Raw genomic sequence first — 14,383 nt, 5'->3', positions numbered from 1 at the left:
TATTCTCATTTGCCACACATGCTAAGTAGGAAACTCCAAGGATTGACCCGGGTTGCTTGGCAAATAATCGCGGATTCCGGGTTACTTGACAATTAATCGAGAAAAAATCCTGAAAAAAACATCTCCTTATCGGAATTGCAGAATTGAACCCGAGTTGCTTGACAACTAATCGTGAGTCCCCTACTAAAGCTTGAAAATCACTCGGTCAATGCCTCACCGGTCCCTCCTACTAACTACAATTTGAGGGGTTTCCTTTCACACACACACACACACACACACACACACACAATGAATAACTGTGTGAAAGCTCACATAGGAAAACTAAGAAGAGGAACAATCAAATTTAGATAGAAAACAAATTTGTAACAAACTTGTATCAACTAGATTACGTCATCACAATCACGGCATAAATAATTTAAGCATTCTAATTATACACACAATGAAAATGAAATCATGAATCAAAATCGAAATGAAAATTAAGAAATAGGACGCTTGCCAGGATTATCAGCAGCTTTTAGAGTTTTATCAATGAGTTTACGAGCATGATTGCTTCGGATCTGAACCCTAACACTGTTCGTTTTATCCATTTTCACGTACACCTTCTTCGATTTCTTCCGCTTCAACGCCTTCACCTTCGATTTTATCGTTTCCATTAAATTCCCAAACTGATTCGTCATTATTATTGATCTCCTTTATCGTTAGATTGTTTATTAATTCAAAGAGAGATCCTATATACATACATATCTATATATATGCATGTATCTATAACTGAAATTAAGAGCGAAGTAAAAGGAATAAAATGAAAAGCAAGCCCGGTAATCTGTGCTGCGTTTTAGCTATTTATGGAATCCGTTGCGTATCTACCTGATTTAATTCACTACTTATTTAGTTAATTAAAAATAAATATAAAAAGTTTATTTAGGTCCTTGTAGAATGGTGAAATGTCATATTGGGTGCTTACTTTTGTTAAAAACTTTAGAAGGGCACGGAGTTGTTATTACTCACAAGTCACAGGTGTGTTGTCGAATATTGTGACGCTAATTATTTGTTAGATTGGGTGACTAACAACGTCTTTACAATTGCTTACTCGAACTAACAATTAACATTATTTTTTTGATTATATTTTCATGACTTAATTATCATATCTTATAAGAATATTTAATATAGTTGTAGAAGACGTATTTGTTGCAAGTTTTAAACGGTTATAATTAAACAAAATATCACATTAATCGAATACGTACAAAGACACTTGGTCTTTAGGGGGTTTTCCCAACCTTCGATGATGTGCTACAAACATCGTCGCGAAATGAATTTCCTCCTAACATAATGATAATAGTAATAGTAATATAATAGAAGCTGCCAAGATAGATTTGCGACTTAAATTTCCTGATAAATTAAATGGGAAACTAGTTTCAATCAGGTTAATAAATTCTGCGCTCAACGAACAAAACTTATTGCACTAAAGTCAAACGGTCCATCTACGCTACAAAGACACTTGGTCAATAAGACAGCAATGGCATGTCAATTTTGTCACATATTGATTTCATTTTCAGCATGTTACTATGTTAGGCTATAAATTTCACATTCAATAATCTTCCAAATCAAGATTAAGTTATTTAAAACAAAAGTAATGAAAAAGTCAACCTAAAGACTTGATATAACATGTAAAAGAATATTTTTCAAAATGTTTAAACATATACTTCTTGTAAACGTACTCACGTGGATTCTTCGAATAATCCAGAATTACAAACCACGATATGCACTTCCGTAAAAAATCATACAATCGATCAACTCATAATCGAGTGAAGTTTCCCTATTCTTTGTAAGAACCAATGAACCTGCAAATTATTAATTTTTAAAAGAGATGAAGTGGAATCTTTAAAAATTGTTATGTTAATGTATAATGGAGCCATGGAGGCTTACCTAAGAGCTATTACGAATTAGTTAATGGCTGAGAATCAGACCATAACATTGCTGTTGCTAAAAGAGTAACTGTTGCCGTTTCAACCCGAAGGTGATGTGGCCCAAGCCCAACTGCTGTTGCTCCTGCTTTTAGTATCGACGTTAATTCTGCTTCTGTAAAGTCTGTAAATATAATAATTATAATTTAGTCAGCCATCAGTGTGGTTGAAAAGTTTCAGGATTGAGAAAGTTAAAAAACGTTGACCAACCATCGACTTTAGTAAGCACTAAATAAAATGGTACATCTCTTATCTTACTTTTAATAAAATTATTAAATTATTATCAATTGCAAAATGTAATTAATATTGATAACCAAAAGGAAGGGTTCAAAGTCTCGTATGCATACTAACCGCCTTGAGGGCCAATAATAATTGAGCCAACAGACTCTCTTCGGGACAAAGCCAAAGCATTTAAAACTGGTGTAGCCTCTGCTGCAGCTATAAAAGATAGTTTTGATTGTGAAACCCAAGGAATGAAATTGTGGAAAAATTAGCGTCAAAGTTCAAAACTAAGAAATTGACGACATATTAAGAGAATTTCAGACTCTACATAATTCTAAAATCAAGAAAGAAAACTATTGATTTTAATCATTCTATGTTTATATGATACAAGACATCAGACCTACCACACACACCACCAATACAAGTGACTTACAATAGGTAAGAGGCCACCAACTTTTAACGGAGGGTTCAAAGTCATTTCATGCAGTCGTTGACCTACAATATGCTTTGCTAATTTAGTATAATGAGCTAAAAAAGCATGAAGAATAGGATAATTATGCACATAATGATCATAATTTGAAAAATGTGTAAAGAACTTTCTAAATGGTCATGATCCTTGTTATACATTATATGTGTTGGGAAATTACGGTCTCACTAATTCCCACCACCCGGCTCAACAATAATAGTAAAAAAATAAGAACAATACACAACACAAGATTTAATGTGGAAACTCCAAAACAGGAGAAAAACCACCGGCCCCCAAAGAGAGAAATACACTATATCACAAATTGTTACAATGATATAGACGACTCTCTTAAGCCAACCACACTCTCCAAAATATTTAACTAATACAACTCTCAAACAAGGGTAAGAAAGAAAGAAATAAACAAATACTTAAAGTGTATTGATTTGTGCAATTTGGAAGTGAAACTTAGCCCTCCTTTTATAACCAAGTCATCCACTTCCCACTTCTTCCTCCCACCTATGTGGGATAACATCCTTCATAAATACTATGCAACCATATCCAATTCTTCTAACCAAAACTATAACCAGCAAATCTCCACCTTTTGGATAGAAGAAGATAATCATGCTCCCACATTGCAAGGATAACCGATGTAGACGCTTCCTCGACGACAACTTCAAGATCCTCATCTCCATGTCGCTGATATTATCTCTAAACCAAGAAATAAAATTTGCATCTTCATCGAACATTGTCAAGACCCGACAATCATTGTCATAACACACAATCATAACTCTAAACAGAATTATCATACTCCACCATAAAGAGTATAGCACTTAGAATATCACATTCCAAGCATTTTATATCGGCACATATTGTATACCTAGCTGAACTGTTATGGTGCAACTTCCTGTTTGGCTTTCCCTGGAAGTTTCATCAGCTACAACATCCGTTTCCACCACACAACCTGCATAAACGCCAAACCAATGCCTATGTGCAATTGTGGAACCGCTAACGAATATCCCTTTCCAAGGTGGCGCGGACACACCATGAGGATGACGTGACTTTAGAAGAATTCGTCACTCTCTGTAACGACGAAGACAATGTTAGCATCTTTGGAGTCATTTGCCGGATTAGCTCCACCTGGACAATTAACCCTTACATGCCTAGTATTCCCGCACTTCTAGCATGTCAGATTCTTTCTAGAGTTTCTCTTCTGCCTATCCGAACACAACAGTACCGTATCTTCTGATGAAGAGACTCCGTTACCTTCCAATCTTTTCTCCTCGGATAGGAGCTTGCTAGTAACATCTTCAAACTTCAACGTTTCTTTCCCGTACATTAGAATAGGTTTCATGTGCTCATAGGATGATGATAAAGATAATATCAACGTCAAAGCTTTATCTTCATCATCCGTTTTAACTCCAATAGCCTCCAGTTCCGAAACAATACCGTTAAGAATACTTAGATGATCTGAAATCTTTGAACCCCCATCCATACGCAGAGTATGAAATTGTTCTTTAAGACACAACCGATTTGAGATGCCCTTGCCCTGGTACAACTGCTCTAGTTTAACCCAAAGCTCCTTTGACGTTGATAACCCGTGCACATTTGCAAGCACGTTCTTTGCAAGACACAAACGAATCGCACTTGCTGCCCTCAACTCCATATTGTGATAACCCGGAAAATTTCTGATTAAATTTAAACTAAACTTCGACTGTTTCTGACGATTCACGAACGAATAATTTTAATATATATATATATATATATATATATATATATATATATATATATATATATATATATATATATATATATATATATATATATATATATATATATATATAAACTTGACTTAATTGTTATAACAAAAAAAAATGTAAAACTTTATACAAAATAATATTGTTGTTATATTATTACTTTATTATTATTACTAGTATTATTGTTATCATTATTTATTATAATTTATAATAAAATTATGATTACTATTATTTATTCATTATCATTATTAAAATAAGTATTATTATAAAAATATCATTTATTATTAACATAATTATTAATAAATATCATTATTCTTGTTATTTATATTAGTATTCTTATATAAAAAGCATTATTATTATTATTATTATTATTATTATTATATATAATTATTATTAATTTGTATTATTATTAATATAATTATTAATTATTAAACTTAATAAAATCAAAATACCTAAATTAGGTAAGATCACTATATATTTTTTAAATAATCATGAATCATCATTTTCTTTTTTTCTTTTTTCTACTATCTGCTTTTTATATTTTTTTATAAAAAAAAAAACTAGGTATTTAATTAGCTTCTTATTCATTTGTGATTCAACATCCACACATACTCCATTATTCAATCAGATACAAACAAGTTAGATTTTAGGTCATGATCTTTTAATTTTTTATAAATCATGATCTGCTTTATATCTGCTTTTTAATTTTTTTATATTATTTTTTCTCTCCTCCTTGAATTGAATTAGTCGACCACATATGTCTATATAATGAACGATTCCTTCATAATATTACACAAGTTATTCGATTATCCACTTCCATTATCAATGTTAAACCCTTTTAGCTTTTGTCTGATTGAAATTAAATAGAATTTCAGAAAATAAAGCTTTTATATCTGTTCTTGATCCATTTTGCCAAAATCTCGAAACCAAATTTTATTTCAAAAACTGGAAATGCATTGTTGTTAGGAATCGTCTACTCAAACTAACTGCAAAGTTTCAAATTCCAATTCATAGTATCGAGTTCTAATTTTGAAGTCAAACTTTAAAAACAAAAAGTCAACCGAAGTGTTCATCCAAAAATTCGAATTCGTTTTACTGTTTCTGTTACAATTGATGATTTGAGAAGATTCTAGGAATGATTTAAAACCTTTTTCATTTAGGAATCGGGAGCTAAAACGTTTTTAAAATAGAAATCAATATTTTTTTTTAAAAAGAAGTAGTGACAGCAGCAGGCTGTTATGGTTTTTTTTATTTTTTTTATTTTTTATTTTTTTTAAAACACTATGATTCATGATACGTTTTTAAAAAAAAAAATCCTAAAGCCAAATAAAAGATTTCGTGGTTAGGATAGGAATTTAATATTGGTTGATTCGATTCAGTTTTGAGGAGAAGAAGAAATATAAACAGATTTACAAACGGGATAAATAAAATTTGTTTGGGTATAATAAAAGAAAAGCAGTAGTAGTTGAGTGGTTTGAGGAGTGTTCGGGTTATCAAGAGGTCACGGGTTCGAGTCCCAGTTGAGGCATATTTTTTTTAGAGCTTTAAAGGTAGTTTCTTTATCAAAATTATTATTATTGTTACTAGTATTATTATTATTATTAAAAGTATTATTATTAGTAATACTAGTATTATCATTATAATTATTAGTATTATCATTATAATTAGTATTATCATTATAATTATTATTATTATTATTTATATCATGATTATTATTATTATTATTATGAAAATAACACAATTTATTAATGTTAGTATTAGTATCATTTTATAATTAATAATACTATTATTATCATTTTTAACATAAGTGTAATTATTAATATTAGTATTATTATTATTAAAAATTATTACCGTTATTATCATTTTACAAAAATTATCGTTTTTACTATTATTAAAACTATCATCTTTACTTTTTAATTATTAGTAAAACTATTATTTGTATTAAAATTTCTATTATTACCATTATTATTATAATTATTAGTAAATCATTATTATCGAAACTATCATTTTTACTAATAAATATTTTGTACATCGAATACGCTTATTTCATATACTACAATTATATTTCATATAATTATATATCAAACATATTAACATTTTTATATAAATATTCATATATAACAAATTAGGTATTTTTAATATAATACTAACCAAATATATATTAATATAACTATATAAATATTTATCATTTTAAATACATATACACAAATTTAAATATACATAATATATAATATAAGTTATAATATGTGAAATTGTTCAATTATGATTACATGTTTTAATATATATAAAACTGATATAGGTTCGTGAATTCAAGGACAACTCCGCACTTGTTCAGTACCATCATATACATATTTACTACAAACTATCGTATCATATTGTGAGTTCATCTGCTCCCTTTTTATCTATATTTTTGGGCTGAGAATACATGCACTATTTTTATAAACTGTTTTACACGTTAGACACAAGTGCTCAAAACTTATCTGCTGGATACGTACTTTGTCATGCTAAATCCCTGCCGTAATATCGTTAATTGCTGAGGTATAAGATGCAAGCTTAGTTATTGTGAGTAGCGCTACTGAGAGTGACGTCTCTAGTCAGTTGACCGTTGGTCTTTAACTACATAATAATGATTCAACGACATGAATAACAAGTGTCACGGAGTAACTTTTGTCTAGTAGCAATATTACAAACAGCAACTCTTTGGATTGATATATTTGGTATCAATCAACTTTAAACTGAAATCTTGTGGTCTAATGCTATACTGAATTATTGATTTATGATAAACCTATGAACTCACTCAACCTCGTGTTGACTTTTTAAAGCATGTTTATTCTCAGGTACTTAAATATTGCTTCCGCTGTATATCTGCTGCTTTGATGATGATTGCTTGCTATGCTTGGAGTCTTCATTACATATCATATCAATTAAAGACATTTAATGCTCTAAATACAATGTATTCTATTTATCTTCCGCTGCAAAACTCAATAAAACTTCTCATTTAGAGTCGTTCTCGTTTATACAACTGTGATTTGATATAATTAGTCACAAATACCCCAGACCCTATTTGGGGGTGTGACAGAAATGGTATCAGAGCAGTGTTGTTGTTGAGAACCAGGATTGCATTTTATGTGTGCCTTATACAATTAGGTACCTTAGCAATGTAGGACTACAACTTTCCTTGACCATAGTACCTCTAATTGTTGCCTTTAATTGTTAAATGCTACACTATACCTTAGAAACTTTGCTTATTAAATTCTTTAATCTTCCTTAGAATGCCAAGCCAATCTAAGAATTCTGCTCACTCTCCTAAGTACTATCCAATTTCGCCACCACATTTAAATGCAACACCATTCTCGACATTCCGTTGTCATCTATCATGGTTTTGTGTATTACATATGTATTACATGAAATGTTAACAATTATTAGTGAAATCTCTACTATTCATATTCATTACTTTCAAAATCTTTGCTTTCTCGTTATTTTTAATCATTGAATTTTATTGACGAGTGGCATCTACGAAACTCTTGAATGAAAGGGTTTAGATTACCGATTTAAAGGATCCTATAGCTTAAGCCCCTAGACCTAAATAGGCCACTACGAATTGAAAGTCTTTAATCGAAAGTATATCTATCAATCCTTGTTGGAAATCATTTGCTTAATAATTAAAGTCTCGACACGTCATACTGCGATTATTGCATAGATAATGTACAGACAAATTCATATCTTATCATATCTATCCCAGTAAACTTTGTCTACCACTTTTTCTAAATTTCCTCCGTAAATTACGGAAATCTTTTTGTTATATATACGTATTCAAGGAGACGAATATATTATTCAGCATCCAACACTCATTTCATATCAAACCCTACTCCAAACACATAATATGGATTTCTCGAACTCTTCGAGCTCCAATGGCAGCGTAACCGGAACAAACGAACCAATCAGCCATCATATTTTCTGGATGAATTGGGGATAGGTTCGTAGCCGACTCAATCAATGGAGGCAAGAAGAAGGTGATCCCTTCCACCAACCGAATTCATCACTTAGCGAAGAACCTGAAGCACTTACCGGTGAACCAGTACGAAACACCATTTTCTCTCTTCTTTCCAGGGTATCCCGTCACGATTATATAATATCGAAGATTTTAGATCTTATTCATGAAATGTCCCGTTCTTATTGATTAAAAACGTTCCATATTAATTGATTTCGTTGCGAGGTTTTGACCTCTATATGAGACGTTTTTCAAAGACTGCATTCATTTTTAAAACAAACCATAACCTTTATTTCATAAATAAAGGTTTAAAAAGCTTTACGTAGATTATCAAATAATGATAATCTAAAATATCCTGTTTACACACGACCATTACATAATGGTTTACAATACAAATATGTTACATCGAAATCAGTTTCTTGAATGCAGTTTTTACACAATATCATACAAACATGGACTCCAAATCTTGTCCTTATTTTAGTATGCAATAGCGGAAGCACTTAGTATTCACCTGAGAATAAACATGCTTTAAACGTCAACAAAAATGTTGGTGAGTTATAGGTTTAACCTATATGTATCAAATCGTAACAATAGACCACAAGATTTCATATTTCAATACACATCCCATACATAGAGATAAAAATCATTCATATGGTGAACACCTGGTAACCGACATTAACAAGATGCATATATATAAGAATATCCCCATCATTCCGGGACACCCTTCGGATATGATATAAATTTCGAAGTACTAACGCATCCGGTACTTTGGATGGGGTTTGTTAGGCCCAATAGATCTATCTTTAGGATTCGCGTCAATTAGGGTGTCTGTTCCCTAATTCTTAGATTACCAGACTTAATAAAAAGGGGCATATTCGATTTCGATAATTCAACCATAGAATGTAGTTTCACGTACTTGTGTCTATTTTGTAAATCATTTATAAAACCTGCATGTATTCTCATCCCAAAAATATTAGATTTTAAAAGTGGGACTATAACTCACTTTCACATATTTTTACTTCGTCGGGAAGTAAGACTTGGCCACTGGTTGATTCACGAACCTATAACAATATATACATAGAGTGGTAATTGGTGAGTGGTGAGTGGGGTTAAAAGGAGTTCTAGTTAGTTGACTAGCTCATGGTAGAAGTTAAAATTGATTAGTCATACATGACATAATCAAGAGTGGAATCCCATGCTAGTTCCTATTGGTATATACTCATAGTAAGTACGTTTTGAAGCTGTGTATAATACGGGTAAGAATTCGACTAGAATTCTTGATGAAAGAAAAGAATGGAAAAGTAATTGTAACCATTTTTGTTAAGTATGAGTGTTTTGATATATGTCTTGAAGTCTTCCAAAAGTATTTTAATACATCTAAATACACTACATGTATATACATTTTAACTGAGTCGTTAAGTCACCGTTAGTCGTTACATGTAAGTGTTGTTTTGAAACCTTTAAGTTAACGATCTCAATTAATGTTGTTAACCCATTGTTTATTATATCTAATAAGATGTTAAATTATTATATTATCATGATATTATGATAAATTAATATATCTTAATATGATATATATACATTTAAATTTCGTTACAACGATAATCGTTACATATATGTCTCGTTTCGAAATCCTTAAGTTAGTAGTCTTGTTTATATGTATATAACTCATTGTTAATATACTTATGGAGATAATTACTTATGATAATCTCATGTTAACCATATGTATATCCATATATATATATCGTCATGTCGTTTTTACAAGTTTTAACGTTCGTGAATCGCCGGTCAACTTGGGTGGTCAATTGTCTATATGAAACATATTTCAATTAATCAAGTCTTAACAAGTTTGATTGCTTAACATGTTGGAAACATTTTATCATGTAAATATCAATCTCAATTAATATATATAAACATGGAAAAGTTCGGGTCACTACAATTCACCCCCTTGTTCAAACCGCCAATCATCCCAGAATAGTAGAAGAAGTCAATGAGCTTCGCGCTCGAGTGGTGGCTATGGAGAATATGGTGCGAATTCTACAAGCATCAGCAGCACCAGCAGCATAACCAGCACCACCAGTACCATCATCACCACCAATAACAACATCCGCATCCCACACTTCAACATCACACTCGGTACCTCGGATATCAACATCATACGCCCCATAGATACCAAGAAATATTAGTAATAATGAGTTAAGATGTATTGACTCATTCTTCGTGAAGAATTATATATGTATACTTTATATATACATATATATATATATATATATATATATATATATATATATATATATATATGTATATATATATATATATGTATATATATATATATATATATATATATATATATATATATATATATGTATATATATATGATTTGGAACAATAATAAATCTTGTCGTACTAAGAAATTACGTGTGAATCTCAACTAGTATGTACTACTTGGTTAATTCATATCACTAATATGCTATGATGTACACCCTTCGTTAATGACTTAACAATTGTTAATCACTGCTTCAACACAATAAACTCCATTTCATAATAAATCAAGTGTAACGATGAATGTATTGATTCATAACTTCATTAGCGAAATATTTCGCGACAATTATGAAATCTCTAAGGTTTTGGAGATTATTCATTCTCGTTTCAACCGTAAATCAAATGAGTTTAATATTATATTAACTCATGATTACATCTAAAGGAAAATATATATGTACGTATATTTTCATAAAAACTGTAATTAAAACTCTTTTGTACAAACTGTTAATTGTAAAAATATTTTAACGGGTAGGTAATACCCGAGAAATATTTATATCTCACATTAATATGTTACATTGTACATTCTTCAATTCTGATTCAATAAGTCAGTAACTATACTACTTACATTCACAAGATATATGTATCTGTTCACTAAAGAACAACCACTACATATTTTGACATATCAGAATCCAATCAAAGCTTTAGCAAGTGTTATCTTCCTAAAAGATCACTACATTCTTGAATTATATTCATTCGCATTCTGTGATGAATTATCACATCAAACCACCGAAATTATCATTTACGACATTTCTTCGACAACTGTTAGATCCATTGATGGATACATCTTACGCTTAAACACTTCAAATTCAAAATTCTTAAAAACATCCTTTGTATCCTGACGATCACAATCAGCGTTTAATCATCTAAAAATGAAATTTATTGAAACCATCTCGGATTGATAACCGATGATTCAAATATAGCTGCATTAAATGCAGAGGAAACAGCAAAATTGTAGAAGGTCTTAAGGGCCAAAAGTTTGATAATAAAGAATGGTACAAACTCAGATTTGGAAGTGGAAAACCGATTGAGCAAACTATGAAGGAGGCTGTGGACAAATCACAAGGACGAAACCTATACTCAAGGAATTCAGATGATTCGATTTCTGATGGAAATTACAGAATACATATAATCTCCTTAAGCATTCTAAATCCTTACAGAAGAATTTTTCTCATTTGATCTTAGAAAATTCTAAGATATCATCGTATCTTTCGTTATAAATATCCTCTATATTTCTGAAGATATCTTCATAATGATTCTTGTCTGCAATTAATTATCTCTTTGCGATATCTTTATTACATTATAAAGGAAACTGTTTTAGTTTCTATATTCTGTCAAATTCAAGTTTAAATTTTGAAGTAGTGTTGGGAATTGAAGCATGAGTTAGTATAATATAATGGCGTCAGGCCAACGTGATTATATTACAGTAAGTCATGCTAAATTTTTAATGGAAGATGATGATTCATAGACTTTATAATCATCATTTTCCATGTTACACGACTCTTACATTCTACTTAAATCTCTAAACATATCAAGAACATATTTTCTTGATAGTTCTATCTTTTCCGGATATTCTGGTAATTTGACAAATCAAATCGTGCTATTACCTTTCCTTTCTACTTTATATATTATGATCATTCGAAACTTCATACCTACGAATTCTGAACCATTACTTGCTTTACAAAAGCATGAAGCTTCGACGTATAAGGGAAAATATAAAGCCCGATAACAACACTGAAATTACAAACCGTGTATTTCAATGCGTATAGCAATATAAAGACAAGGGAGAACTAAAAACACAATAAATCCTAAAGCATAGTAGAAGTAAATAGACTCCTTTGGTGGGAGTTGGAAAAGAATGATGATTGTGGCGATAACCAATATAAGGTCAAGAACAAGAACTGGATTAAGCATATTAACAAATCTTTTGGAAGTATGAATTAAAGAAGAAAGTACAGAAGTGGTGAAGATAATGAAACGGAAGATGCTAATTTATAGCGAAATTCCAGACACAGCAATCGAGGCAATTCACCGCATTTAATCAAAGAAAATTCCAATTTCGGTAAATACCGGAAAATCAAATCTTATAGATTACGAAGAGTGGTAATTGGTGAGTGGTGAGTGGGGTTAAAAGGAGTTCTAGTTAGTTGACTAGCTCATGGTAGAAGTTAAAATTTATTAGTCATACATGACATAATAAAGAGTGGAATCCCATGCTAGTTCCTATTGGTATATACTCATAGTAAGTACGTTTTGAAGCTGTGTATAATACGGGTAAGAATACGACTAGAATTCTTGATGAAAGAAAAGAATGGAAAAGTAACTGTAACCATTTTCGTTAAGTATGAGTGTTTTGATATATGTCTTGAAGTCTTCCAAAAGTATTTTAATACATCTAAATACACTACATGTATATACATTTTAACTGAGTCGTTAAGTCATCGTTAGTCGTTACATGTAAGTGTTGTTTTGAAACCTTTAAGTTAACGATCTCAATTAATGTTGTTAACCCATTGTTTATTATATCTAATGAGATGTTAAATTATTATATTATCATGATATTATGATATATTAATATATCTTAATATGATATATATACATTTAAATGTCGTTACAACGATAATCGTTACATATATGTCTCGTTTCGAAATCCTTAAGTTAGTAGTCTTGTTTATATGTATATAACTCATTGTTAATATACTTATGGAGATACTTACTTATCATAATCTCATGTTAACCATATGTATATCCATATATATATCGTCATGTCGTTTTTACAAGTTTTAACGTTCGTGAATCGCCGGTCAACTTGGGTGGTCAATTGTGTATATGAAACATATTTCAATTAATCAAGTCTTAACAAGTTTGATTGCTTAACATGTTGGAAACATTTTATCATGTAAATATCAATCTCAATTAATATATATAAACATGGAAAAGTTCGGTTCACTACAGTACCTACCCGTTAAATAAATTTCGTCCCGAAATTTTAAGCTGTTGAAGGTGTTGACGAATCTTCTGGAAATAGATGCGGGTATTTCTTCTTCATCTGATCTTCACGCTCCCAGGTGAACTCAGGTCCTCTACGAGCATTCCATCGAACCTTAACAATTGGTATCTTGTTTTGCTTAAGTCTTTTAACCTCACGATCCATTATTTCGACGGATTCTTCGATGAATTGGAGTTTTTCGTTGATTTGGATTTCATCTAACGGAATAGTGAGATCTTCTTTAGCAAAACATTTTTTCAAATTCGAGACGTGGAAAGTGTTATGTACAGCAGCGAGTTGTTGAGGTAACTCAAGTCGGTAAGCTACTGATCCGACACGATCAATAATCTTGAATGGTCCAATATACCTTGGATTTAATTTCCCTCGTTTACCAAATTTCTTTCCAAGGTGCAACTTTAAGCATGACCATCTCTCCAATTTCAAATTCTATATCTTTTCTTTTAATGTCAGCGTAGCTCTTTTGTCGACTTTGGGCGATTTTCAACCGTTGTTGAATTTGGATGATCTTCTCGGTAGTTTCTTGTATAATCTCCGGACCCGTAATCTGTCTATCCCCCACTTCACTCCAACAAATCGGAGACCTGCACTTTCTACCATAAAGTGCTTCAAACGGCGCCATCTCAATGCTTGAATGGTAGCTGTTGTTGTAGGAAAATTCTG

General features: G+C 31.0%; 2 protein-coding genes across 2 annotated transcripts in view; both read right to left on the bottom strand.

The window, feature by feature from the left end:
- Window positions 1-369: 369 nt before the first annotated feature.
- Window positions 370-817, bottom strand: LOC139890908 (uncharacterized). The gene has a single exon (XM_071873833.1). It carries the CDS (start codon window positions 675-677, stop codon window positions 477-479), a length of 201 nt encoding a protein of 66 aa, XP_071729934.1. The 5' UTR covers window positions 678-817; the 3' UTR covers window positions 370-476.
- Window positions 818-1,714: 897 nt separating this feature from the next.
- LOC139887905 (uncharacterized) overlaps window positions 1,715-14,383 on the bottom strand; it is a 63,208-nt gene continuing 50,539 nt past the window's right edge. The window contains exons 7-10 of the mRNA XM_071870953.1: window positions 2,619-2,678; window positions 2,313-2,429; window positions 1,924-2,085; window positions 1,715-1,838 (exon numbers count right to left, since the gene is read on the bottom strand). Coding sequence (XP_071727054.1) covers window positions 1,934-2,085; window positions 2,313-2,429; window positions 2,619-2,678 — 329 coding nt within the window. The 3' untranslated portion in view covers window positions 1,715-1,838; window positions 1,924-1,933. The remainder of the gene's footprint in view (window positions 1,839-1,923; window positions 2,086-2,312; window positions 2,430-2,618; window positions 2,679-14,383) is intronic.

This window comes from Rutidosis leptorrhynchoides, chromosome 2 (assembly GCF_046630445.1).
Source record: "Rutidosis leptorrhynchoides isolate AG116_Rl617_1_P2 chromosome 2, CSIRO_AGI_Rlap_v1, whole genome shotgun sequence".
In the NCBI taxonomy this organism is placed as follows: domain Eukaryota; kingdom Viridiplantae; phylum Streptophyta; class Magnoliopsida; order Asterales; family Asteraceae; genus Rutidosis; species Rutidosis leptorrhynchoides.
This window is presented reverse-complemented; position numbering and strand designations above follow the sequence as displayed.